The sequence below is a fragment of the Coturnix japonica genome, chromosome 1, assembly GCF_054131305.1.
Source record: "Coturnix japonica strain WE chromosome 1, WE-NBRP24, whole genome shotgun sequence".
In the NCBI taxonomy this organism is placed as follows: Eukaryota; Metazoa; Chordata; class Aves; order Galliformes; family Phasianidae; genus Coturnix; species Coturnix japonica.
Window position 1 is genome coordinate 24,037,737 of NC_140663.1, and position 24,182 is coordinate 24,061,918.

Below are 24,182 nucleotides of genomic sequence, written 5' to 3' on the forward strand. Positions count from 1 at the left end.
CCAAAGGTAGACATTCCTTGGGAAATGCAGATATTTCTTAAAAAAAACATTTATTTATTAACTTATTTTTAAGTTACATTTCTTTACTTGAAAAACTAATAGAACTTAATTCTAATCTCAAAGTGCATCCCAAGGAACCCCATTTCTGGGATCTTGACATTGGCAGAACAGGTGGAGATCAGCTGTTCTGACGCTTTCCCAATACTCAGAAAGACTTCAAGGTTGACTTGCTTCACTGTTCCTTGTATTTAACGGGGAATCAGTACAATAGAGAAGCACTGTGTGTTAGCAGCCCTGCGCACTGCTGCTGCTATCTCAGCGAACTGGAGCATTTCCAGATGGAGAGTTGCAAAAGAATTTGTTTCTACTTTTAGAATCAAACCTCCATAAATTGGTATTCAAATAGGAAAAAACAATGGTTGAAAAGGACAGCTCATTATAATGTGCAGTGATGTGGATCAATATAGTTCAGCCTAATTGATATCTTCGCTCAGGAAAACAAAGCCTTGACTGTATTTCAAATAATCCTCTATTTACACGCTTTTAAAATAAATCTTTGAAAACCAATTTTGGAAGAAAGTATTTTCAAGTCAAATCAATGCCTTGTAGATCTTACTGCTGTCTCACAACATGCCATATTAAATGTGAACATACCCTGTGTCCCAGAATTTGAAATAAACTTTTCATGATACTATATTTATTTACCTTGTTCTTCAAGCAGTTATTAAACAGACGACACAGACCTTAACTTCTTAAGTGTGGTGTGCACTTACTGACTTTTTCTGTTATTGTAGCTCATAGATAGGGATGATAAAATAATTGAAGTTAATTTCCTCAAGAAACAGAATTAGAATGTTAGAATTAGTGATACAAATTGTTTATGTTTTTTCAGGCAACATTTTGTTAACTATATAAATACATGCAGACTCCTCAACATTAAATTAACGCAGTAATAACACAGACTGCATATTTTCATCCCATAGAAGACAAAATCAAATTAAAAACTCTAGCAGGATGTTTTCTGTTACATGCCATCCTTCAGAGAAAAAGCTCTATCTCATTTATTTGTGCATTACTGAGTCATAATAAAATTCTGTGCTGGCACATTGGCCAAGACAAATGCTAGCAAGATGCTCCACTGACAGCAACATTACTTATTACTGCAAGCGTTTGCTTCATAACCATTGCTGTTTCCATATTATGAGTCTTGTGCAATCCCACACTGGGACTGCAAAGCTGCTGGGCACATGCAGACCTGTGGCTGAACACTGTGCTGTGCTCCCCACATCTCAGCAGCCCCTTCCCACTTATTGCACCTCTTGGAGCAGATCTGACCCATGCAGGACACACAGAATCACAGAGGGGTCCCACAAGGATCATAGAATCTTTTGAGTTGGAAGGAACCCTTAAAGCTCAACTAATGCAACTTCTCTGCAATGACAGATACCCCTACAGCTAGATCAGGTTGCTCAGAGTCCCATGCAGCCTGACCTTGAATGCCTCCAAGTTCGGGGCATCCAACACCTCTCTGGGCAACCTGTTCCCTGGGCAACCTGTGCCTCACCACACTTACTGCAAAGAAAGTTCTTTTAATACAATCTTAATCTCCTCTCTTTTAGTTTGAAACCATTTCTCTTTGTCCGATCACAACAAATCCTGCCAAAGAGATCCCCTTCCTTCTTACAGCTCCCCTTCAGATACTGAAGGGATTGAGGCCAACTCTGAGCTCCACACAGGACCACCCAAAATTCAAACCCTATGTCTGAGACCCACGTCCCAATGCTACTTGAATTCCAGCAGCCTGGTGCTATGACCGCTGTCCCGGGCAACCTGTTCCAATGTCCATTGCCCTGGGCCTGGTGCACCTCAGGATGCAGTTGGCCCTTTTGGATGCTAGGACACACCACTGGCTCATATTCAAGTAGCCATCAAGCAGAACCTCCAAATACATTTCTGATGAGCTGCTCTCTAGCCACTTCTCTTCCCTGACATCCTTGATCACCTTCCAGATGCTCTGCAGATTGATCTGGTTTAGGGAGAAGTTCTGTGCATCCTAACTAGATTTATTTGGAGTCCAGCTATGTGCAAAATGCACTCCAACTCCCAGCAGAGGCACAAGGAGCACTGACTCAGACATCTTTGAAACACATGCTGAGGACGCTTGGTGTTGGAATGCTGACTGCATGCAATCCAAAGTAAAAACACCAAAACACGGAATACAGCTGTGAAGACTGCAGCACCAACTGCTTTTATCTACCATGCCACTGATATTGTGCCGAATTATCTGTCAGTGTACAACAGCCACAGTGTACCTGCTTGTGAGGTTGAAACAGATGGCATATCCAATTATAACGATACTACACCAAGCAGATGAAGAGAAGGCTTTTAACCTGCAGCTACTATACAGGGCAAGAAAGAGGAACAGCCACTCCTCAGGGACCAAACAACCAATGACAAATAGGAGAGTGACATCTAAATGAGCCAGAATGAACCAGAAGCAGCTGAGCCATTTCACAATGGTCACAGTCCATCATTCATAAAAAATAGAGAAATATAAAATAATGTGGAAAAACCCTCCACCATTTTGAAGAGACAGTCCAGAGAAAACAAGAAGCAAAAAAAAAATCAAATGGAAAGTTTAAGAAAGCCAGCTGAAATATATGACTAAGAACAGATGGCATCTGTCTGAGTTTTGGACTAATGAAGCCACTGACAAAACATCTACCACAATTTCTCATTTACAGGTTTACTATATCAAAACACAAGTGGAAAACAAGCAGCGAAGACTGAGACATGGAATTACAGGCTGGGAAACTCAGCCTTGATATCAATGATGAGATAATAGGGTTGCAAGTGTGCCATTTCCTATACTTCAGAAATTTTACAAGTTCATAGTTATTGCCATGCATTGATTATCTATAATCCTTTCTAATTAAAGAGAAAACACAAGCAAAACACAATATTTTTTACATTTTCTTCATAATTACAATTTGGCTGCCATAACATATAGTGTGTAAAATGAATATTCAGCTTTAAAGCTGAACAAAACTTCCATTTTTCCTTCCCTCTAGTTCTTCAGCGCCATAATTCTTCCCACTCTGTGAGATTCTTTTATTCATATACTGATGCAACATTCAAAGCTACTTTAAAATATCCACAGGAAGACATTCAAATGCTTTTAAGCTTTTCTCTTGGCTTCAGTCAGCTGGGTGTTCATGGATGAGAATGCGAAGGAGAAGTCGCAGAGATAGTCTGAGAGTAACTGACATTTGCACTGAGAACACACAGGTGCAGAGTTCTAGCAGGATCTGCAAGATGATCTTCCTTCCATGACAGAAAAAAGCATGCAGGGTTGAGAAAGTTTATGAGGACAGTCTGGACAGACAGATCAAGAATTCATCTATAATGAAGTTAAAATACTTAAAGTTCGCAACTTCATAATACTCAAGTTCTATACCTTCTATCCTACCATACACTCACCACAACAGCATCCCAGATTAAGCCCTGTATGCCTCTTCGTGAAAGCCGACTGAAGACTCAGAGGAAGAACTCGATCATTTGTATGACAAGTACATCTTACGGCAGACCTCAGAGGACGTGATTTACAGGTTTGGTGATCTACAGAGTACTGGTGTTACCAAGCAAAGACAAAGCAAATAAAAAAACAAAGCAGTCAAAAGGGTGTTTCACGGGGCAGAGCAAATTATCTTAGCACCTGTGCTATACTCAGAAAACTCAAAAACTTATAACACCTCTACATCTTTCTATGGTATTTGCATGTCTATTATTTGTTCGAGTAATGAGAAACTTTTCAGGTAAGACTAAGATAGTTTAAAGGACTTAATCAGCTTGCAGACTAATAATCATTGCTCACCATAGCTCAGCAACTGCTCCACCACAGGTAATAGAATGCTTGAGCAGATATTTCAGGCAACTTAAAAGTATTAGCAAGTAAACAAGTTATCACATTTAAGCTGTTCGGCAGTCCACACATACATGCTTAGATAGTTCGAAGCAGCTTACCCCTCCGAGAGCTCTAGTCAGTGTATAGGGTATCTGATACTTGCTAGCATGCTCATGAGTCAAAGCCTTTATCTGAACTTGAGAAGGGAAGAACTGGCTTGGATTACTAGATTTAATTGCAGCTGTACCTCCACTAGTGGGCATTTAAGGATTTCCATCAAAGACAAAGGCCATCTATTTTCTTCTTCGCTTAAGCTATGAAAGTTTTCTGAACTTGGACCAGCCTTTATTGGAGAATTCAATATATTATTTGTCTTGTGCTACCATGAGTTACATATTCATGGTAAGGTGTGGAGACATCCTATGTCTTCAGATAAAACTGTACATTTTAACATACCTATTTGTAAGATTATGGCAGGAGAGAGGGTAGTTTAGATAGCACTATCAAGAAATACAATCCATTTTTAAAAAAAAATAATTTAATTAATTCTTTTAATTAAAGATATTTAATTTCACTTGTCATCAGGTGTTCAGTATTATTAACAAATGTCCCCTGGAAGGCTAAAAACCACCACAGTTTTATTGCAACAGTTACTTGAAAAGATTCTGCCTTTTTACTGTTCAAACACAGAAGCAATACAAGGTTATTTAACCAGTTGTGACTTAACAGTTTCCAGTCCTCCTGACCTACATCCTTATTTTCATTTCAAATTACATTTTTAATTAAACATCATAACAAATAGGCTCTTAAAACATTTTTAGATAATGCTCGTTTAGGAGGTTCATTCTGGTAATCACATTAGAATAAACTGTGTTGCACTTACAGAATTTAATAGTGAACCTGCCCTCCAGGTGTAATTGCTAGTTGTTCTTTCCACAGTGATTAACTTGCATCACGTCAAGATCCTCGAAAGAGCTCATAATGCCTCCTGGCAGAAGCACTCCCTTCTCCCTAAAATCTATGGCATACAGCTCGGAATCCTGAATTGAATGCACAGGTTTAATTCAAGAAACAGAGAGCTGGCGGTACTCTGAATGGGAGGAAGCCCCTGTTGGGGAACAAACAAGTATGCAAACATTTAGAATTAGCTGGGGTTTTAAAGAACAGCACTGAGAAGGATGCCAGACTCTAACCCAACAAGCAGACACAGACAAGTGTGGGTGGGCTCTCACAAGCCAATGTCTGAGGAACTCTGGTGAATAAACCAAGTGACAGCCACAAGCCTGGGTAGTGACTGCTCTGTCACCTTGCTGGGGTTTTAACACATGACAGCAAATAGCCATCATCTCCCAGCTCACAAACACACATGGGTAGCATAAGGGTATGTGGGATGGAAAAGTATTTGGCTCATTAATTTCTTTGGTTAAGAACTACTCTCTATAAAATTTATAATCAATAACACAAGGGATTCACAAATGTGGGCATGCTTCTGGATGAGTCAAGGTGTGCATTTTCATTACTGGACTTCAACCCTGATATTAGCCACCCAAATGGGACACAAAGGTACCATACTCCTTAATTCTCCATATCTTGAGACTTGGCTTTAGGGAAGAGCACTAACATCGGTAATAGTAACATTTCCCTCTCTGCCTGGCTCTCCCAGGGCGAAGAGACCAGACAGGGGCAGTTTCTTTTTTTGAAGATCCCTGTGTGGCATGGAGCTATTGCTTAGAAGCCCTTTTAATCGTTTCTCCAGTAGGGCCACCATGATACATACATAAGCTTTATCTGCAGCACCATACCCTTAACATAGCTTGGAGCAGCGAATAGGGAAGAAAAGGTTATTACGATGCTATTATCAGAAATTAGCAATAACCTCGGGGCACAACTTAGGAGAAACACTCATCCAAGCCCCTCCTCACCTCCAAGCTTCCAGGACAGAGGGGAAGCAGCAACAAGGAGGCCAAATCCCATCTTTAATTTAGCATATGGGAGACAAGAAGTGCTTCACTTCCCCACTCCCATAAATATTTGAGTTCGCTTGAAGCTACTGAGCTCAGCAAGCAATTGAGCTACAGAGAAAACTGAGGAATGGCTGGATTTCAGATAATGAAGAAAGGAGTTATGTGAGAGATTGCCAGGCTTCACATAGAACAGGGGGGAGGATACTGGGATCTTCTGGGGAGTAAAATCCTGTGAAGCCGGCATGGCTAACTGAAACAGTGAGGCCGTAGGCCATGCAACCCAGGAAAGAGCATCAGAAAGAACAAATTTGGTTATGTATATAGCTGACCTAGGACAAATGGGGAATCAATAATTAGGGGCAGACATGTGGGAGGAAACAAGTATGGAGAAATGGAGGGAGAAAGACAGATAGAAGAACAAGCATGGGAAAATAGAGAAGATGGGCATAAAAACAGCCACTTGCATGTAAGTACATTCCTGAACCCTGCACATGATCACTGCAGTCTATCCACCTTCTTATTCAACTATATTCTTAACTTATGCATACTTTTACTTTGCCACATAGACAAGAGTGTTGCAAGATCTAAATGTAAGGAACTAAAGAACACACTGCAGGACACTGGGCCTGCAGGTCCAGATGCCAGCAACTGGAGAGCCCAAAATGCAAGAGGTTGAAATGGCAGCAAATGAGGAACTGCAGCTTGTAAAACTTGTAGGTCTAGATGCCAGCAACTAGAAAGGCTGGAGTGTACATGTGAAAGATCTAAACAGAAGCAACAGGAGGGGCCTGGATGTATTTACATTTCCATAGCATCTCGTGTCTGTATGTGTAATCAAACTGGAACAGTGAGCAGGTTATATTTTAAAATACTGCATCTGAGCCAGTAGCATAATTGGCCCAAAGTCCAGGGACAGCATTAAACAAACTTAGAGCCCATGCTCAAATGTAAGAGGTATGTAGACATGGTGGGACATTCCCAGAGAGGAATTGTGTTTTCTCTAGTCAATGTCAGTCCTGATCAACCAGAAAGGAAGAACAAGACTGGGCTATCTGTACTGCTGTTTATGTCAGTGCTATTGGAATTTATAAGGATATGACAAAGGCATCGCTCTGTAGCTGTTTGCATGGCTAACCATTTTATTTTCCTGTTTTGGCAGCCTCTCTTGAATACATACTCAGCTTTGCCATTGGCCAGACAGGAACAGCAGCAGACACATCCATGAACCAGAACAGTGAAATCTCTCAGGTCTGAAAATACATCAGACTGGGCTTCACTAACCAGGAAAGAGAACTCCCTGGACCCAGTGGACTGAGCAGTTCTCATAACATCCTTCACAAAGGGAACTTACAATTGAGCTAAAGAAGTGATACGTATAACATTAGGAAAACAAAAACAAGACCAACCAAAAAAAAAAAAAAGCAACAACTTTCCTTGAAATCACAGAATCACAGAATTGTAGGGGTTGGAAGGGACCTCCTGAGATCATCGAGTCCAACCCCCCTGCCAAAGCAGGCTCCCTACACCACGTCACACAGGTAGGTGTCCAGGCGGGTCTTGAATATCTCCAGAGAAGGAGACTCCACCACCTCCCTGTGCAGCCTGTTCCAGTGCTCCGTCACCCTCACTGTAAAGAAGTTCTTCCACACATTCGTGCGGAATTTCCTATGCTGTAGTTTCATCCCATTACCCCTAGTCCTGTCCCCACGCACTACTGAAAAGAGACCAGACTCACCACTATGGCTCCCACACCTCAGGTATTTATAAACCTGGATCAAGTCCCCTCACGGGAGATGCTCCAGGCCCTTCACCATGGGACACAAGATAGATGCAGAAGGCACTGGTATTCTGTTCTGTGTTCTGCTAGAGCATTCTGTGCCAGAACACTACTGCACTGAAAAGAATCTGAGCACATTAAAACCCTACATAGGAAACGGTAACTTACAGACCACCTACGAAGCTACAGAAGACACACTTCCAGAAAAGTTCAAAATACTTAAAAATCCAATGACAGATGCTTTAAGAAATGTTGCTACGTAGCATAATTAATGTAGACTGAATAACTTGCACTGTGGACAGTGATATGTTTATTATAAGCTACTCAGTGACAGCTGCTGGAGGGAATTAACCAGAAAGCAACACAGGCCTGGATTAGCATATACAAGCCCAGGCTTTCCCATACACAGGAAACAGCAGGGCAGGAAATAATGTTATATTTTACTCTCCTACATTCTGTCTCCAAAGAAGTAACATAACTTCTGAGGTGCACATCAAGTAATACATGTGAATAGCTTTGCAGAAAGAACAGGAATTTTGCCCTGAAATAGGAAAATGATAAATATCAGGGCGACGTATTTTTTTTGTCTACAGAGTGATTTATATGATAAGATCTGTTCATCCGAAGTGACCGGACCCTATGTGAATAATTTTGAAAAGGAATTTCAGCTACTGGCTACCTTTGTCTTTGTTCAAGGCAAGAAGAAAGACGGGCTCTGAGCCCAGCGCAAACATGTCGAAGTCAGTCATGGTTAGCATGACAGACAGCAGACATGCTGTCTGAATTCAGGCAGAATTTTATGACTGCCAGCCAACATGTTGGCAGCCCTCTCGTAGGGAGAGGAAGATAGGTTGGACGTACATGGAGGTCTGTAGGCTGGGACGGAAGTTAATTCAGCCTGACATCTACTATTTTGATTTTCAATACTGGCTTTTACACATATTATCACATTAAGACTCCAAAGGACCTACTACAATATGTAAACCAATGTTGGGAGCCTTAATCAAAGCCATCAAAAGTTCACCAATCCTTTCAATGAGTTTTTGAATATAGTAACAAGAAAACACCATAGACCAGATCTCTAAATTCCAGTATGAAGAAGGTAAACTTTCCTTATACAAGACCCAGTGTCTCTATAAAACTTACCTCATTGCCTCAGACACCCCACAGTCCTATATGGAGTTTTGCACAGAACATGAGAACAGATGAAAGCCGTGACCCTTTAAATAGTTAAACCAACACAGCTTTGCCTCTGGATGCAATTACACAAGTGTGAAAGTGCCCTAGAAGGGTCTGGCTTTTCATGTAGGCAAAGCCCATGACAACACAACGCTACAGAAAGAAATTAAGAGAACTGCTTTAACTACCAGCACAAAGAAAGTGATTTCACTTTTATGTACAGAAGCAAAGTACATACTAGTGAAAAAAGCAAGAAGGGCACTTAAGTTACTCACTACCTAAGTTTGATGCAGAGGAAAACAGACATGGGTCAAGTGCACTTAACACCAGGCTGGAAGCTGCACATCTGCACATGACTTTTCCTTCCCGCGTGTCCTTCACAGTACTGAGGACTTCAAAATCCAAAGTAGCTTGACAGTAAAGGCTAAAAGACAACCTGAAGTAAAAAAAACCCCTTCACTCACTTTCCTCACTTAAACATGAGAACATTAAAAATGAATTTTTTGTTGAGCTCAAACCCAATCATTCAGTTCAGAATAATGATTTCACTGAAGAACATTTTTCTTTTTCTTAAAGATATTATTAATCTTAGAGATGACTTGTACAGCAGAGCAGCATCATATCACTGGATTTCTTTCCCCTTTTTCCCATGTGTTTCCTTCCACATGGCCAGGGCATATGACACAGGCTCTTTTTTCTGCTTCACAACACTCAAGTTTCCCTTGCAATGACCAGTTCAGGCTTGAGACTTTGTCTGAGTTAGCTATGGGGACTTTCTGCTCAGATGCTTCTACAGAAGTACAGACACCTCAGTTTTCTTTAGTTTTTCTCTAGTCTCCTTCCCTGGAGATATTCTAACTCCTCCTTCAAAACTCCTTCCTGTGTAACCTACTGTAGGGAACCTGCTTTAGCGGGGGGTTGGACTCAATGGACTCTGTAGGTCCCTTCCGAGCCCTACAATTCTTTGATTCTGTGGTTCAGATATATAGGCCTCTCACCCCAGATACAGACTTTACCTCTGTGCTGCTGGCAGTGCCCACCCCATCCCTGGCTGTCCCCCAGATGTTCCACTTGTGCTCCTCACCATGCACCATCTGCTTCCTTTTATCTCTGCATACACGCCTGTGAAGATGCGGATTTAGTTGGGAAACCAGAAAGACCCCAGTCTGCCAAATGAATCCTCCTTCTCTCAGTGCCCTGTACCAAACTCAGGGGTTCTGCAGTGCCTCGTTCGAGTCAGGGCAGCACCAGTAGGACCAGAAAAACGACCTGAACCGTGTCCACCTGAATGCTGTGCCTCTCAGTGTGACCCACACTCTACGAGTGCCGGTGGGACAGGCACACGGTCTCCATGCCGGTGGGCTGTGGCGTTACCCGCACGGTCCCTTCACGCCGGGCTGTCCCCTAACGCCGCTCCTCACCTCATCCTCCTTCAGCAAAGTTAAAGCCACTCGCGTCCCTCGGTTGCGGGCACGGCTCCCGCACACAGACATCCACCCCCAGCCCCGCGAGCTCGTGGCCATAGGACGGGCACCCCTCGCCGCCCCAGACCCCGTCTCACCTCCCCGCGCTGCCGGGCCCCGTTCCCCGCCGGCCGCTGCCATGCCGTGCCGTGCCGTGCCGTGCCGCCGCTCCCCGCCTCCTTCCGCCCTCCCGTCCCGCCCGCCCCGTGACGCGATCCCCGCCCCGCCGGGAGCGCGGGGCCAGCCGGGGTTCGTAGTCCCCGCCGGCCGCTGTCGCCGAGGGGCGCGGCCGCGCTGAGGCAGAGCGCTACGTTGCGCGGCGTGCAGCGGGACGAGCGTATAAGGGGCCGGCAGGAGCGCGGCTCAGCCAGTCCGTCCGTCAGTCAGTCAGAACAATGCCTGCGCCGCCGGAGCCGGGCAGCCGCGGCTGAGGGGCGGCGGAGCAGCCGGGCGGGACGCGCTCCTCGAGCAGCGCCGCTCCGAGCGGGGGAGCCGCCGGCAGCATGTGGATCCCTACGGAGCACGAGAAGTACGGCGTGGGTGAGTCAGGGAGCGACGGACACGCGGGCGGGGGGCTGCAGCCCGGCTCCCACCTGCACCGCGGAGCCGCCCGCCCGAGCCGGGAGGGGTCCGCGCTCCGCCGGGTATTGTTCGCGCTGCGCCCACGGACAAAGTGCCGCCGGAGGAGCCGCGTATGATGTCAACTTTGCCCGGGGCAGAGGGCTGCCGAGCCCGCGGGACCGGCCCGCTGTGCGGAGCGCACGGGGATCGCAGCCTCTGCTTTGTGCGTCCTTCTTGAAGCGCGGATCGCGGTGCGCTCGTCCCGGACAATGGCCCCGCAGCCCAACGCGGTGCGAGGGGATCCGGAGGAGTTGGTCGCTCCCCGTGTGTGTGTGTGTGTGTGTGCGCTGTGTTTGGGCGCAGGGGGTGCGGGGAGGGGATGCAAGACGAGGCGGGGGGCGGCGCGGAGCTCTCTTTGTTTTTGTGTGTGTGTGTGTACGCGTGAGAGCTCCGCGAGCAGCCAGCGCGGCTCCGTCCCGCTTGGAGTTGAGCCCAGATGTTGCCGTCCTCTAAACGCTAAATTATAGGCTTCGTCGCTGGTGCTCGTTTCCTCGACTCCTTCACCGGCCGGGTCACGGCTGGGCTGAGGCCGCCGATCAGCCCCAGCCGTGGGTAGGGGCTCCTGGTCCGCTCTGGGACGCCCTGGAGCGGCACGGCCGAGTGCTGCGGGCTCTCGGGCTGTCTGCTGCTTCCTTCCCATCTTATTTTCCTGATTGTTATCATTATTATTATTATTTTCATAACTGCAGCATGTTTTCTGATTTTAAGATGGAAAAGATGCTCTGAAGTCATTGTTAACGCTGAGAGCAAGCGGCTAAACAGCCTTTCCCCTGTCGGAATAACCACCTCCTGGGCTGCTGAACAATGAGCTGATGCCCTCCCATACGTTTTTCATAGCGAGCCCTATAGGCATCCGGGCACGGGTCATTGTCCAGCAGCTTCTCGTGTAGGGATGCTCGTCTGGCTGCAGCCCTTTGCTTGCCGGAGCGGTGCCGGTGTGATTGGTGGGGGTGGGGATGGGGGGGGGGGGGGGGGGGGGCAACATTCATTGGGTCAACGAGGAAATGTCATCGCTAGAGGAGTCCTGGGTGAACATAATATAGTCTCAGATGTTTATTTTTATTCAAACGCGTTCTATGGGTTGCTGTGATTTGCCTCCCAAAGGCTATTCAGGATGGTAACAAAAAGCTACTGTTCCATTCGGGCCATCCACACCCCTGGGACGCGGGTGTATGGTGGTTCTTACAACCATTGCAAAGCAATGCAATGCTGATCCAAAGTCGTCATTTTTTTTTTTTTGCAGGGGCTGTATTTTTTTGCCGTGTGCTCACCCACCTGCACAAAGAGTGCAATCTGCAAAATCCTCACACCCAGTTACAGCTATAGTCAGCTATTGTGCTGCCTGCTGGGGGAGGCTGGAGAAGGAGTTGGATCTTTCACAATTCTTCTATAACCTTCAACTTTAATTTGTGAAACCTCCTTGACACAAACTTGCACTGTGCAGTAGGAGCCTGCTTTTGTATATTCTTTTTAGTGCCGTGCTATTTCTGTTTCCAAGCAATTTTTATTAACAATGTATTTATCTGCCCTGCTAAAATGGGTGCATTAGGAAACCCTTAGAGGCTTCCCGTGAGTTGTACCGAACATATGTGTGTCCTTTGTACCACAGTGTAGGGCTTACATCAACATCAGTCCTCATCTGTGTTTTCAGTCTGAGTTAGTGCAGTGTTTCTTCTATGATGTGCCAAAATGGATGGACACCCAGATAGCAGCCACCTGGCTGCATGGAGGGGCTGCTGGTAGCTGAGATGCTATGGGGTGCTTGCACTGCCTGATGGATCTTCTCTCTGAGAAGCAGCTGATATGAGAGAAAGAGCATCTCTTCTTTATTTTAAACTTTTGCTTGCAGGCCACCAATAATATAGAATCCTTTTTTCTTGAGCAGTCTGCTTTACTTTGAGTTTGTTTGCTTGAAGATAGGCATATTACCATAGTTTGTAGTGGGTGTTACCACATTTAGATGTGACAAGTTGTAGGTCAGTTTTATCATGTCTGTTTCTAAGGCTGTTCATCTTACCAGCTATGTATTATCCTTCAGGATGCGGATGGAGAAATAAGCATTGCAATGCTTTTTTTCTTTTTTTCTTTTTCCTCACTCTGAGAAAGTTTCCTTTGTCTGGATTTTGGTAACTCTGTTTTCTGAGCAGAAGCTTAGACTTTAGTATTTCACATTGCTGCTTCATTTGTGTTATGTTGTACCTTTGGCTGGTGCGACAGTCTGGTGGTGGCACCACACAGGGTACCCACTGACCCATTCTGGAGGGTGCATGGCACAAAGTATGCTGCTGGAAAGGCAGGAGAAGGGATATCTGTAGGTTTGTTGAGTGGCTGCTAACAGTAGCTACAACAGATAGGTGTCAAGTGGAGTTGGCTCAAGAAAATTGTGGTGTGCACGAATGTGGAACATGTCAGCACAACATTGTTTAGAACAATAACCACAACCTTCATTACATGAGTCCTTTAAGGCTTTGTAGGTGTGGATGCTCTGCAGACAGCAGACCAGTGAATGCAGCTTTTAGAGGTGATTAGTGGTGTCTGCTGCAAAAGCGAAACTTCTTGCTGCAGTAAAAAGTGCTTGTTTTGTAAACGTTGCCTGGAGTTGTGATAGCAGCTCTGTTAGATGGTCTGAATGTCGAGGACTGTCAGATCCACACACGGCTTTACCATCTGTGTGCTTTGGTTTCCCTGATCCGTGCAGGATATGGTTTGGCTCTCTGGAATGGAAATGACTTACCTCTGTCTGCTGAGCACATCACTTGCTAACGTTTCTTGGAAAGATACTTTTCAGATGAATAGGAGTAGGAAGAATAGGAAGATTAGAGAATAATTAAACAGTTACTGAATGCCTCATCTACTTTATATTATTCCAAGTCCCGAAGTCATTCCATATAGCATAATCTGCCAGTTTAACCCAGGCAAGTTTAAATAGTGTTGATATTTTTAGTGTGCTTAAGCTATAAATCTGGCTATCCAAAGGGATATGAAGTGTGGCTATCTCCCATTTTTTGTAGAGGAAAACGGAAGGATTAAGTGACTTCGTGCTATAAGCTGAGGTTTATGGGTGGAATAAGCCAGGAGTATATTAGTTGATCACAGGAGCAGTGTTGACTGGCACACTGGCAAAGGCTGAAGCAATGGGCTTTGCCCCATTCCCCAGGCTGCAGCTGGATATGTCTCATGAGCAGTCCTGATGAAAGCATCTTTATCTTCAAGCTGCCAGCACTTTTTTTGACTGCAAGGTAGCATTACTGTAAATGAGCTTGGTTTGTGTAGCTCAACAGCAACAAAAGGCCAAGATCATCACGTGGTAACTGTCACAGTGTGTCTTTATCATAAGCATGCTAGACTTCTAATTTAAGGTACTCTGTTTAAAAACAGCCTTGTCCATCCTGCCCCAAACATTAAAAATAGAAATAATGTTCTTATTTCCTCCATTCTCCAGTACTGATCTTGCCTCCCAGTTTTATGTGGAATTTGGTTTATTTATTTATTTATTTATTTCTGACACTTATAAGACCTCTAATAATGAACTTGTGTCAAGCTGTCTAAATAATTGCTTAGAGGCAAGGCTGGGAAGACACATTCTGCTCTTCAAAGCTCATGAGCCCTGTTTGCTTGATGAAGACCCTGTTTGGTCTTTGTCTCATTACAGCTTGTGACTGCTGGGGGCCAGTGCCTGCCAAGAGCTGGATGTGAGGTGGATGAGGCAGGGAGGCTGAAGCTGGCAAGGTGCCCATTCTTCCAACACGCTGCTGGGGCAAGGGGAGCTATTCTCATTTCATGAAATACACACAGAGTTCCCACTCTGAGTTACAGGATTTGTGGGTCTTCATGCTGCTCTGAAGGCTTTCACACCAGCTTAGGATGTCACTTATTTTACTGGTTTTCTACATTAGTAATATAACTTTCAGTAACCATCAGTAATGATGTAGTCTCAGCCTTCAGCTTTTAGACTTAAAAATAATGAGTTGCATTCTGTTGGAGATTAGATCATAGGATCGTAGAATGGCTTGAGTTGCAATTGGCCTTAAAGACCATCTCATTCCAACCCCCATCTGTGGGCACTTCAGTGTTGGATTTGTGTAGCTACCTGGTGGATAAGATTCATCCAAAAGATGAAGTGGTGGTGAATTAAATGCACTGAAGGCCAGGGCTGCCTTTGAACACACCTCTTTCCATCCATTGCATGAAGCTGAGAAACAAAACTTCATCAGGAAACAGTTTCACATTTCTGGACTAGTTCAAGGTGAATATGTCATCTACCACCTTCCATAGTTTCCAGTTCATTTGAGTGTAATTCACTGTGTAGGTCTTGGTCTATAAAGTTGTCCCTAATTTGAGCTTTGGGATTAGAGAAGATTCCGAGGAGAGCATTTTGGTGTCTTGGATCATTTGGGATTCTTAAATATATGCAGCAACTGAGAGCTCACTTCCAGCAGACAGCACTTGTTCCATACAAGAAGCACTGCTTTGCTTCTTTAGATTTCAGTAAGTGGTGTCTGTGTAGAATTGTACTATTTATTTATTTATTTATTTAGCTACTCAGTTGGTATTTGATTCTGTGAATATACAGAAAAATAATCGGTATAACTTCTCTAAGTCCTGTTGAGCCTATCTGTGGTTTTGCAAGAAGGGTTACTGTTTATTTCTGTGTGTCCTTTTGTGAGGAATTGGGCAGAATGCCTCTGAGGCATTTTGTACAATTTGCAGTGATTTGGAAGGCAGAGATTAACCCAGAGGGAGATGTCCCTTTTCTTTCTTTTCCTTTATTTTTCTGTTCTTTTTTTCCTTCAGTTGCATGCATTTTATTGGTGGTAGGAGGGCTCTAACACCAATTAAATACCCAGGTTTAACTGTGATTGAGGAATGATCAGTAGAAACATAGGAAAAATCGCTAGATTAGGTTTTGAGAGACTTCGTCTGTGCTACATTCTCAGTTCTGAGTCAACTTTATCTGTTCTGAAGTAACCTTGCCAGTGTGTTCTTCAAAATTCTTCTAATGAAACATCTACACTTGTATAGCCAAGTGTTTAGCAGTTCTAGTACCAGAAAGATTTTTAGCATTGGAGTACAGTTTTCCTCTTGCATATACGTGTACGTGAAGGCCTGCTGAGGCTTCTTTTCTTTGGGTGGAGTGTTTTCAATTATTTCATCCTTTCCTTGTAGATCATGTCATTCATGCCCTTGACCTTGACCTGTGTCAAAAACTGGATCAAAAAGCTTGGTCAGATAAGGCAAGAGAACCTTTCTGTGTATTTTTTTAGGCAGTGTGTCCACTGGTCAGTCCCAGCATGGTATCTACCTTTTGCTGTAGCATTGCACTGCCCTATTCAGTAAGTGGGAGCCCCAAATGGTCCTTCAGATCCTTTTCTGGAAGTTGTCCAAACAGTCATTCTCCCACCCATTGCTTGTCAGATGATGATTTCTGCTTGTGTGGCACTTTGTTTGTTCTTAATGATTGGCACCTTTTCCATACTGTTTCTCCAGCTTTTCAGCCCCACCGACTGCCAAATTTCCTTTCTCACATCAGGCTGTTGGAAACACCTTGTATGACAGCTTTGTTGTGAGATGCAATTTAAGATCTGTGCTTGTTGACAGAAGCAGAGTTTGATGAGCAGCTGAAAGACACCTGGATGCCATGAGGATTTGCCATTAGTTTAGATCTTTGTGTGGAAAGGAATGTGGTGTGTTTTTTTTTCCCCAGATCTTTACAATGACAGGAGTTGGAGGTGAAAGCTGCTTTCTGTTTATCTTCATAATGCATGTTTCTCATTGCTTAGGATGTGTGCTGCATTTGTGTAGGTTAACTATGATGTGGTAACTTGTCAGCTTTGCTTTCTTGGGCATCTGATTGTATTTTCTTAATAATGCTGACCAAATGTCCAGGTGCTCTATGGTGGTGTATATGAAAGCTGCAAATGCTGCAGCTCTGTAAGTCACCTGTGCTGGGGACAAAGATAGAAGGTTGGATTTTGCACACTGTAGTACATTGTGCTTTCTGGCTTCTGTTGTTCTGAGTAAGAAAGCAGGAGAAAATCAAGTATTTTGCAAGCTTTAAAAACAACAACAAAAATCATTCCTGTTGTGTTGCCAAAAAAAAAGAAAAAGTGCTCTTTAAAGAGTGCTAATTCAATGAAAACCTTGCTGATACTGATTGCATGTTTCATCTCTCCCCAGTTAAGGAACTACGTCAATTGAAATTCTCAGATTCACATGCAGTATGTATCTTCTTTAATAATAACATCTGGAGTTGTTGTAACTGGAAGTGGAGAAGTCTGCTTACTCAGCTCTCTGGTACATCAGGTTTTGTGGTCTTGATGGTTTGTAGGAAAACAAAATAATACAATAGTAGAAAAGGGAATAAAAGTTTGGGGTTGTTAGTTAGCAGATCTCAGAAATGGGCATTTCAGTTTTGTTTCTGTGTTACTGGATTTTGTCTGCATCCTTGCAGGTCTGTGGGAGGGCTGTGGCTGATCCCATGCAGTCAGAAGGTAACTGATGAGCTTGTTCTGTGTTTCTGTCAGCAGAGGAGAAACGGGCTGCCCTTCCTGACTTACTGCTTGCTTGGTTGATTTTTGTCTTTGTTTGCACTGAATTTAAGACTTGAGACCTTTTTAGAAATATAAAAAAGAGTTATTAGTATCGTGTGTGTACTGACACCTTTCCATGAGTAATCTTTATCAAATGAATGCAAGTGCTTTGTATAGACTGTGGATAAGAGATGGCCACCAACTCCATAGTAGGGGATGTTCTGTGATAATATGCAGATTTGTTCTCAGCTTCTTTTAAAAAAAAATTATTATTATTTTTTTTGTATCAGATCTCATTAACTCTTTAATGGGATAATGTTTCATGTTCTGGAATTATTTGAAATTACAGATTGCAGTGCAAAAATCCAACTGCGCTGTACAAGGCCTCACAAAGTTTCAGCTTTTTTGCCCAGAAATATAATGAGCGAAGAATGCATGAGATGGCCTTGTGAGGAAAGGAGTTCCATTTCTAATGCTGTGTTTCTTATATAAATTCAAGTTGGCTGCAAGAACTGTATTGCTTTGCAGTTTTATTATGCAAATAGCAACTGGGAATGGCTTGATTACCAGTGGTGTGGTAGCCTATGCAATTATAAACAGTTGTTTTTGTAATAAAGTACCATTAATGTTTTTCTGGGTGATGATATCTGCTAAGAAACATGTTCCTGAGGAAAAGGTCTTCATAAAGATGATAATTTTTAAGTGAATTCTCTTTTTTTTTTTTTTTTCTTTTTTCTTTTTTTTCCCCTTCCTGGGAAGGCTGGGGGGAAGTAGCCTGTGTAAACTTAGATGTCATCAGCAGTTCATAAAGGCAGCTCTGATTCAGTGGGCACAACTGAGAAGTGCTGCCTGAATTGAAACGCGAGAGGACTGGCTCATCAGTTCTAAGTGCCCACCTTTGGGAAGTGATGGCGGTAGCTTTCATAAAGAACGAAGTTAGCTAATATTGTGCTGCTGCTTTTTCCTCTTCTGTTGGTGCTATGAGAAGGAGCTTGACTTGCAGCTTCTGCCTGTGCATGGGGATCAGAACTGTTCCTTGTTGTTGGTGTCCATGTTATCCTCCTCAGAAGAAATCTGAGTATGTATTTCTGAAACAATTTTAGATAAGAGCTTGCAGAACTGCAGTCTTATTCATGGTTAGTCGTGGAAGGAAACTTCTTGAATCTTTGTCGCTAATCTGTCTCTTCCCTATTCTTTCACCTTCCCCTTCTTCCCCAGCTTCCTTCCTTTTTTTGTCTGTAAGGCTTTGGTCCAAAAAAAAAAAAAAAAAAAAAAGGAAATCCTAAGGTGGAAAACAACAGAAGATTTCTGCTTTTCTATTTTGGTGTGAGAGCACGTGGCCGTGCTGGACAGAGGTCATTTCTTCAGCTGTACTTGCTTCTCTTCTTCCACCCACCCATACTGGAGTAAAACTGTACAGCTAATTATAACTCAGGCCAGAATGCTATGACTTCACGATATCCTTTCTTCTGCTTGGAATAACAAATACCCAGAAGCTAAATCTCCTTTCTCTTTGGGCCAGCTGTAGTTGAATGCACAGCCTTGCTGAACTTAATGGACTTATCCTGTCCTGTCCCAGGTCAAGTAGGTAAAGAAAGGGTACACATTTGCCTTCTCATACTTTGCCATTATACTAATTTTAGGAAAGTTTGTTAATGAGAGTGGTGCACATCTTGAGTTGCACGTTCTCCAGTTACTTACATAGTATGAAATCTAATTTTCCTGTTTAAAAAACTCATTTTTCTTTCTTTGCAAGTCAGGCTGGAAGGCAAAAGATTTGCCTGTGGTTCTTTCTGCCAACCAGTTAGGCTTTTTATGGTGATCTTATTATCCAAAGACTTGAAACAGTTTTTCCACCAGTTCATTGAAAGAAATATAGTAGAAGATGCTTAAAGTAGGTAAATTTTTAAGTAATGTGGACTTTTTCAGGAAAATAAAAACACTACATACTTATCTGAGACAGCTATTGGTTTAGAATTAAATCCTCTTTGGATGTTGTATTTTGAGGTGTGCTGTGCTAAACAACAGTTAGATTTAGAGTTGTATGGAAATAACTTCTTTCATGGTCAACTGCAGAGTTCTGGGGTTTTCTTAGGTTGCTCTTTGTAGTTTCTTTTGGAAAACACTGCCATTCTGTGTGTTTGTTTTTTGGTTTTTGTTTTTTTTTTTTCCTAATTATTTTTCTCCTATGTGGATAAGTGGTAGCTTTCCCTCAAGCTGAGCAGTTATAATCTGGTCTAAGAAGCAGTATTTAAAGCTTGTTCCCTTGGTGAAGAGCACGAGCTTCCTGGCAGGGGAAGGATGTGTGGGGTCAGTTCTGTTCCCTGTCTGCTGTTCAGCATGATCCACGGCTTTAGCATCTTCACATTAAAGTGGGGTCATACTTGCTTATGTTCAGAAATCTCACTGAGGAGACAGTGAGACTGAAAATTATTGAGATTTAATGCATTTTTCATGCAAAGGAAAACATTCTGCAAAGAGATTTCTGCTGAGGAGGCGGGGCTTGAATAGCAATGCATGTAAAATTTTTATTTAATAGATGCATTAAAAATAACATGAAATTAAAGATGGTTGAGATAAAGTGCACAGAGGTTAGCTGTCATACTAAAGAAGTTCAAATTGTGTGGTTTCCTTTTTCCCTAGTAGGTTATTATAACAGTGTAACTTCATAAACAGAGAAACAGTGCAACCATAACAATAGAATTACCATGAAAACCAAAGTGATTTCTCATAAAGATCTCTTTGAATTTATATACATAATACCATTTCTATCTTTTTTTTTTTTTTCTTTGAGCAGCCACATAACTGCATTACAGTTGAGACTCCATGTAGCTGTGAAGTTGATAGAGAGATCTGTGGGTTGCCCCTGTATGTTCTGTCTCTGTGCAAAGCCAATAACAGCATATAATAGGCTGCTGTGGAAGGGGCTTGGTGTCAGAAGCAGAGGGAGAGAATAATACTCTTTAGCCACTAGGTGTTGAATAGATTCTTTCAAACTAACAAGCTAGAATTTCTTTGTTTAATCTCTGAAATGGATTTATTATTTGCAGACTGTCATAGGTTTGGCTTTTTAATGATCGACATAAAGTACCATTTATGCTTTTATGGACATTATGCAAAGCTTCAGATACTGCAGACTACAAATACTAGGTTTTGTTTAAAATATGCATTTTGTGTAGAATAAGAATATGCACAGCTGCAATGCCATATGTTTCAGAAAGCTCTGTGTAGCACACTGTCTTTGTAGCAATTGGATAGATTAATATGGTGGGAAAGGCATTATACCAGTGGTGTAACACCAGAATGACTGTAATGATAGAAAGATGTGCTATAAGAAGGGAAGATTGCTCACCCATGCTGGAAGATCCTAGGTTCACAGAGGAAAGCTCCACCAAGAAGGGGTCTCCTGAAAGAAATCCTTCCCCAGTGGCAGTCAGCCTTTAAGTGAGGTCTAAGAGAGGTGCAGCCAGGCTCCACCCCTTCCAGTCACACAGCTGAATTGCCTTCACCAGTGCTCCCAGGGCTGACTGTGTCCTTTCCCCAGGTGCTCAGTCAGTGGTTAAGGCCATGACTACGTAGTTCCCATACAGTCTTGGGTGAAAGATATGGAAAGAACTTGGCAGAGCATCACTGGCTGGAGAGCAGCAGACTGTGCTCCCTGGCATGGTGCTAGCAACGGTTTGTGAAGAACTGTTGTAAAGCTGATCTGGTTGTCAATTAGCCACTTCTTGGGCATGGAGGGATCCCTGGATCAGCAAACTTGTGGTTATTTCTACTTTTTAGTGCTGTTCAGAAGGCCTGAATTTGAGCTCTTGGACTATGAAGGGCATGAGCTCTTCCTCTTCCAGAGGCTGCTCATTAGGCTGTCCTTGCTAGCTCAGACTGTCCTGTCCCTTCTGTCTCAGACTGTGTTAACATGCAACAAGAATTGTCCAAGAACATACTTTGTACACCAAATTGTTGTCAGTTCTTGTCAGCTCAGAGCAGGCTGCTGAAATGCAATTTGAATGGCACAAGATTACAAATGTAACTGACATTGCAACTTTAGAGTTCTTAAGTTGATACAGAGGTTTTCTTTTTTTATTATTTTTTTTTTTTTATTTTTTATTTTTTTTTTTATTTTTTAGTTTTCCATGATGCAAAACTTCCAGAAAAAGATGATAGAACAATGATGGAAGCAAGAGCTAACAAATGTACAGCAAGAGTTTGCTGAAGTGTAAGCACCTATGTCAAGCAGGGGCGCAGGATGTGACTCTGGTGACATCCTTTCAAAGGGTTTATGTTTCACTGTCACATCAAGAACTTAAATAGACAAAAAATTGGTCCTTTCAATATATCAATATGAGAAAGGAAATTAAACATTTCTTCTTGACATAATCGAAATATGTATTTTTTTTTTACAGTGATAACATTTATGTAGTTGATAGCAGAAGACCAAGTGTTGTGACATTAATGAGAATTGCTTCTCCTAAAAATGATGGTCTTTAAGGATTACTACTTCCTCTTTAGTCAGGACAGTTATGGGAATAGTCCTGGAGGAAAAGCCCTGGCGACTGTTCCTGCCAATTGCGTCTCCCAGTCTCGCTCCACTTCCTCTTCAAGCTTTCCAGTAGTACTCCTGGCAACATTCAGCAGCATGTCTGGGGAATCCCTGCACTGCTGCAGGAGGGCTGCCTTCTTTTAGACCTTGTCCCTTGTCACCCACCTCCTCTGTCCAAATCCTGTCATTCTGTTGCAGGTCTCATCTTTGCACTCCAAACCTGGTACTGAAGCTCAGGAAAATACTCCTTTTTAGTAATTGTGATCTTTATGTCCTGTAGCAGAATGTGTTTTAGATATAAGTACCTTTTAGGTCAGGAGAATTAATTTACCTATGTTGTGAGGATATTAGACTTGTCACATTTTAAGACACTGAGACCATCCTTAAGTCTGGTGTGGTACCTATAAAGCTAGGGGGTCACATACAGTGTTTATTATATTGGAGGCAGTTTTGTATGGCTTCCCTTATACTCTCTTAATCAGGGGAACTGTGAACTAACTTTCTGTGTGTTCAAAGCATTTTTTATTATTTTTACTTTTTTCCCCCTCCAATTTAAGATTATCCCTGTGAGAGTGTGTGGTAAGCGTGCTCTCTGTATTGTGATTCAAGAGACTAGAGACTGGGATGTGATGCATGACTTGTGTGTGGATTTCTTTCCAAGCATCTCCATACTGACAGTCACCTTGCTTGTGATGCTTCCAATTATTATGTATTTTTTCAACCCATTTTCATACAGGCTTTCCAGTTTGTTGTGTCTGCTGTTCAGTGATTAACAGCAAGGTGATGGGGAGCAATGGTATGTTTGATCATTGAGATGACTCAGATCAAGAATAGGTGTTTTTTTGTGAGTTCCATAGTACAATCTTAAAATACATAACTTGTCCATAGACTTTAATATTAAACTTTTTCCACTGAAGTCTCAAATCCTTAGTAGCTTTAGAATTGAAGAATATAGCTGCTCTGAGGCTTCAGTATTAGCTTTTTGCACAGGTAGCTTAATAATCCTCTGCAGTCACATCTACATACATGCCACTTATTTTTCTTTACAAATTACATTATCAGTTTTCAAAAGGAAGTGCTTTGTCTGTGATATCTTGTATGGAAGGGTAGATAAGAAAACAATTTAATGCTATAATGCTTAAATGATTTAGAGAGGAATTTGTTAGTCTCATCAGATACATATTTAATAGACAACCTGGACAGGTCTGGCTTTGCTGCTTCTTCAGTTCTGAAAGCTAGATACAGAAGTCCATTGTACCGTAATTTTCTTTGGAGAGGATTTTGTTTCCAGAAAGTCATCAGTATGTAGTTGAGTCAAAACCCCACTTCTATTAGCGCTATAGAAAAGTCAAAAGGAATTCTATTAACTAGTTTGGAGTAACTGTGTTATGCATGAATATGAGTCTAATGAATGTGGAAAGGCATTCTTGCAGCCTGTGGCATGTCGCACCAGTCCTGGGAGGTGAGAGGAATGCTGTGGCCTCAGATGCCTCACTGAGCTACTGATATTGCTTGTGCAAAATAATGCTGTACTGTTCATGTGCTGGAAACCTGATTTAAATACCCTGAATTCTAAAGGCTTAGAGATGGAAAAGGATTTCATATCATTTGCCTTGTAATCTCATATCTAGCTCTCTTAGTCTGCATTATACAGATGTGTGACTGAATGAACAACTTTTGGCAGGTTTTGTGCTGGCTCTTTGCTTTCCTGACATCTTCTACAACAGGGACTGAGAAACAGAACTGCTGCCTAAGTTAACAGAACTTGAATTATATGTACATCTTCCAAATAACACCATTCTTTCTATGCAGCCTTAGTATTGGGACTATGAGTTTATATTTCTGATAACATAAGGAATTTAGAAAAACATGGATCTCTGCATTTGTGTGGAGATGTGTAGAAAGATCGTATGCTAATTATTTTGTTCAGTTACAAAGTGTTTTTACCTGGAAAAACAGTTGTTTTGGTAATCTTGTTAAGATCAATTGCTGTAGGTCATGAATCAGTGCAAGAGAAGTGAAAATGTGTTTCCTGTTTGTTTTTATTTGTAACTTGTTCTTATAAACATGGAAGCTGGAAGGGTTTTGCAGCAGCTTCGGTCAGAAGTGAAATGAACCTTGGGCAGAGACAGGCCTACAGGGCTAGGCTTGGCAAATGCATTAGGGGACGGTGAGCACTTGACTTGGGAAGTAGAGATGGGATT

At 42.6% G+C, this 24,182-nt stretch overlaps 2 protein-coding genes across 9 annotated transcripts in view; one reads left to right on the forward strand and one right to left on the reverse strand.

Annotated features, from left to right (window-relative positions):
- ZNF277 (zinc finger protein 277) overlaps positions 1-10,464 on the reverse strand; it is a 46,686-nt gene extending 36,222 nt beyond the window's left edge. For both annotated transcript variants that reach the window (XM_015854068.2, XM_085513739.1), the window contains exon 1: positions 10,386-10,464. In XM_015854068.2, coding sequence (XP_015709554.2) covers positions 10,386-10,428 — 43 coding nt within the window. In that variant the 5' untranslated portion in view covers positions 10,429-10,464. The remainder of the gene's footprint in view (positions 1-10,385) is intronic.
- Positions 10,465-10,526: 62 nt separating this feature from the next.
- Positions 10,527-24,182, forward strand: part of DOCK4 (dedicator of cytokinesis 4) — a 232,705-nt gene continuing 219,049 nt past the window's right edge. For all 7 annotated transcript variants that reach the window (XM_015854079.2, XM_015854108.2, XM_015854097.2 and 4 more), the window contains exon 1: positions 10,527-10,827. In XM_015854079.2, coding sequence (XP_015709565.2) covers positions 10,791-10,827 — 37 coding nt within the window. In that variant the 5' untranslated portion in view covers positions 10,527-10,790. The remainder of the gene's footprint in view (positions 10,828-24,182) is intronic.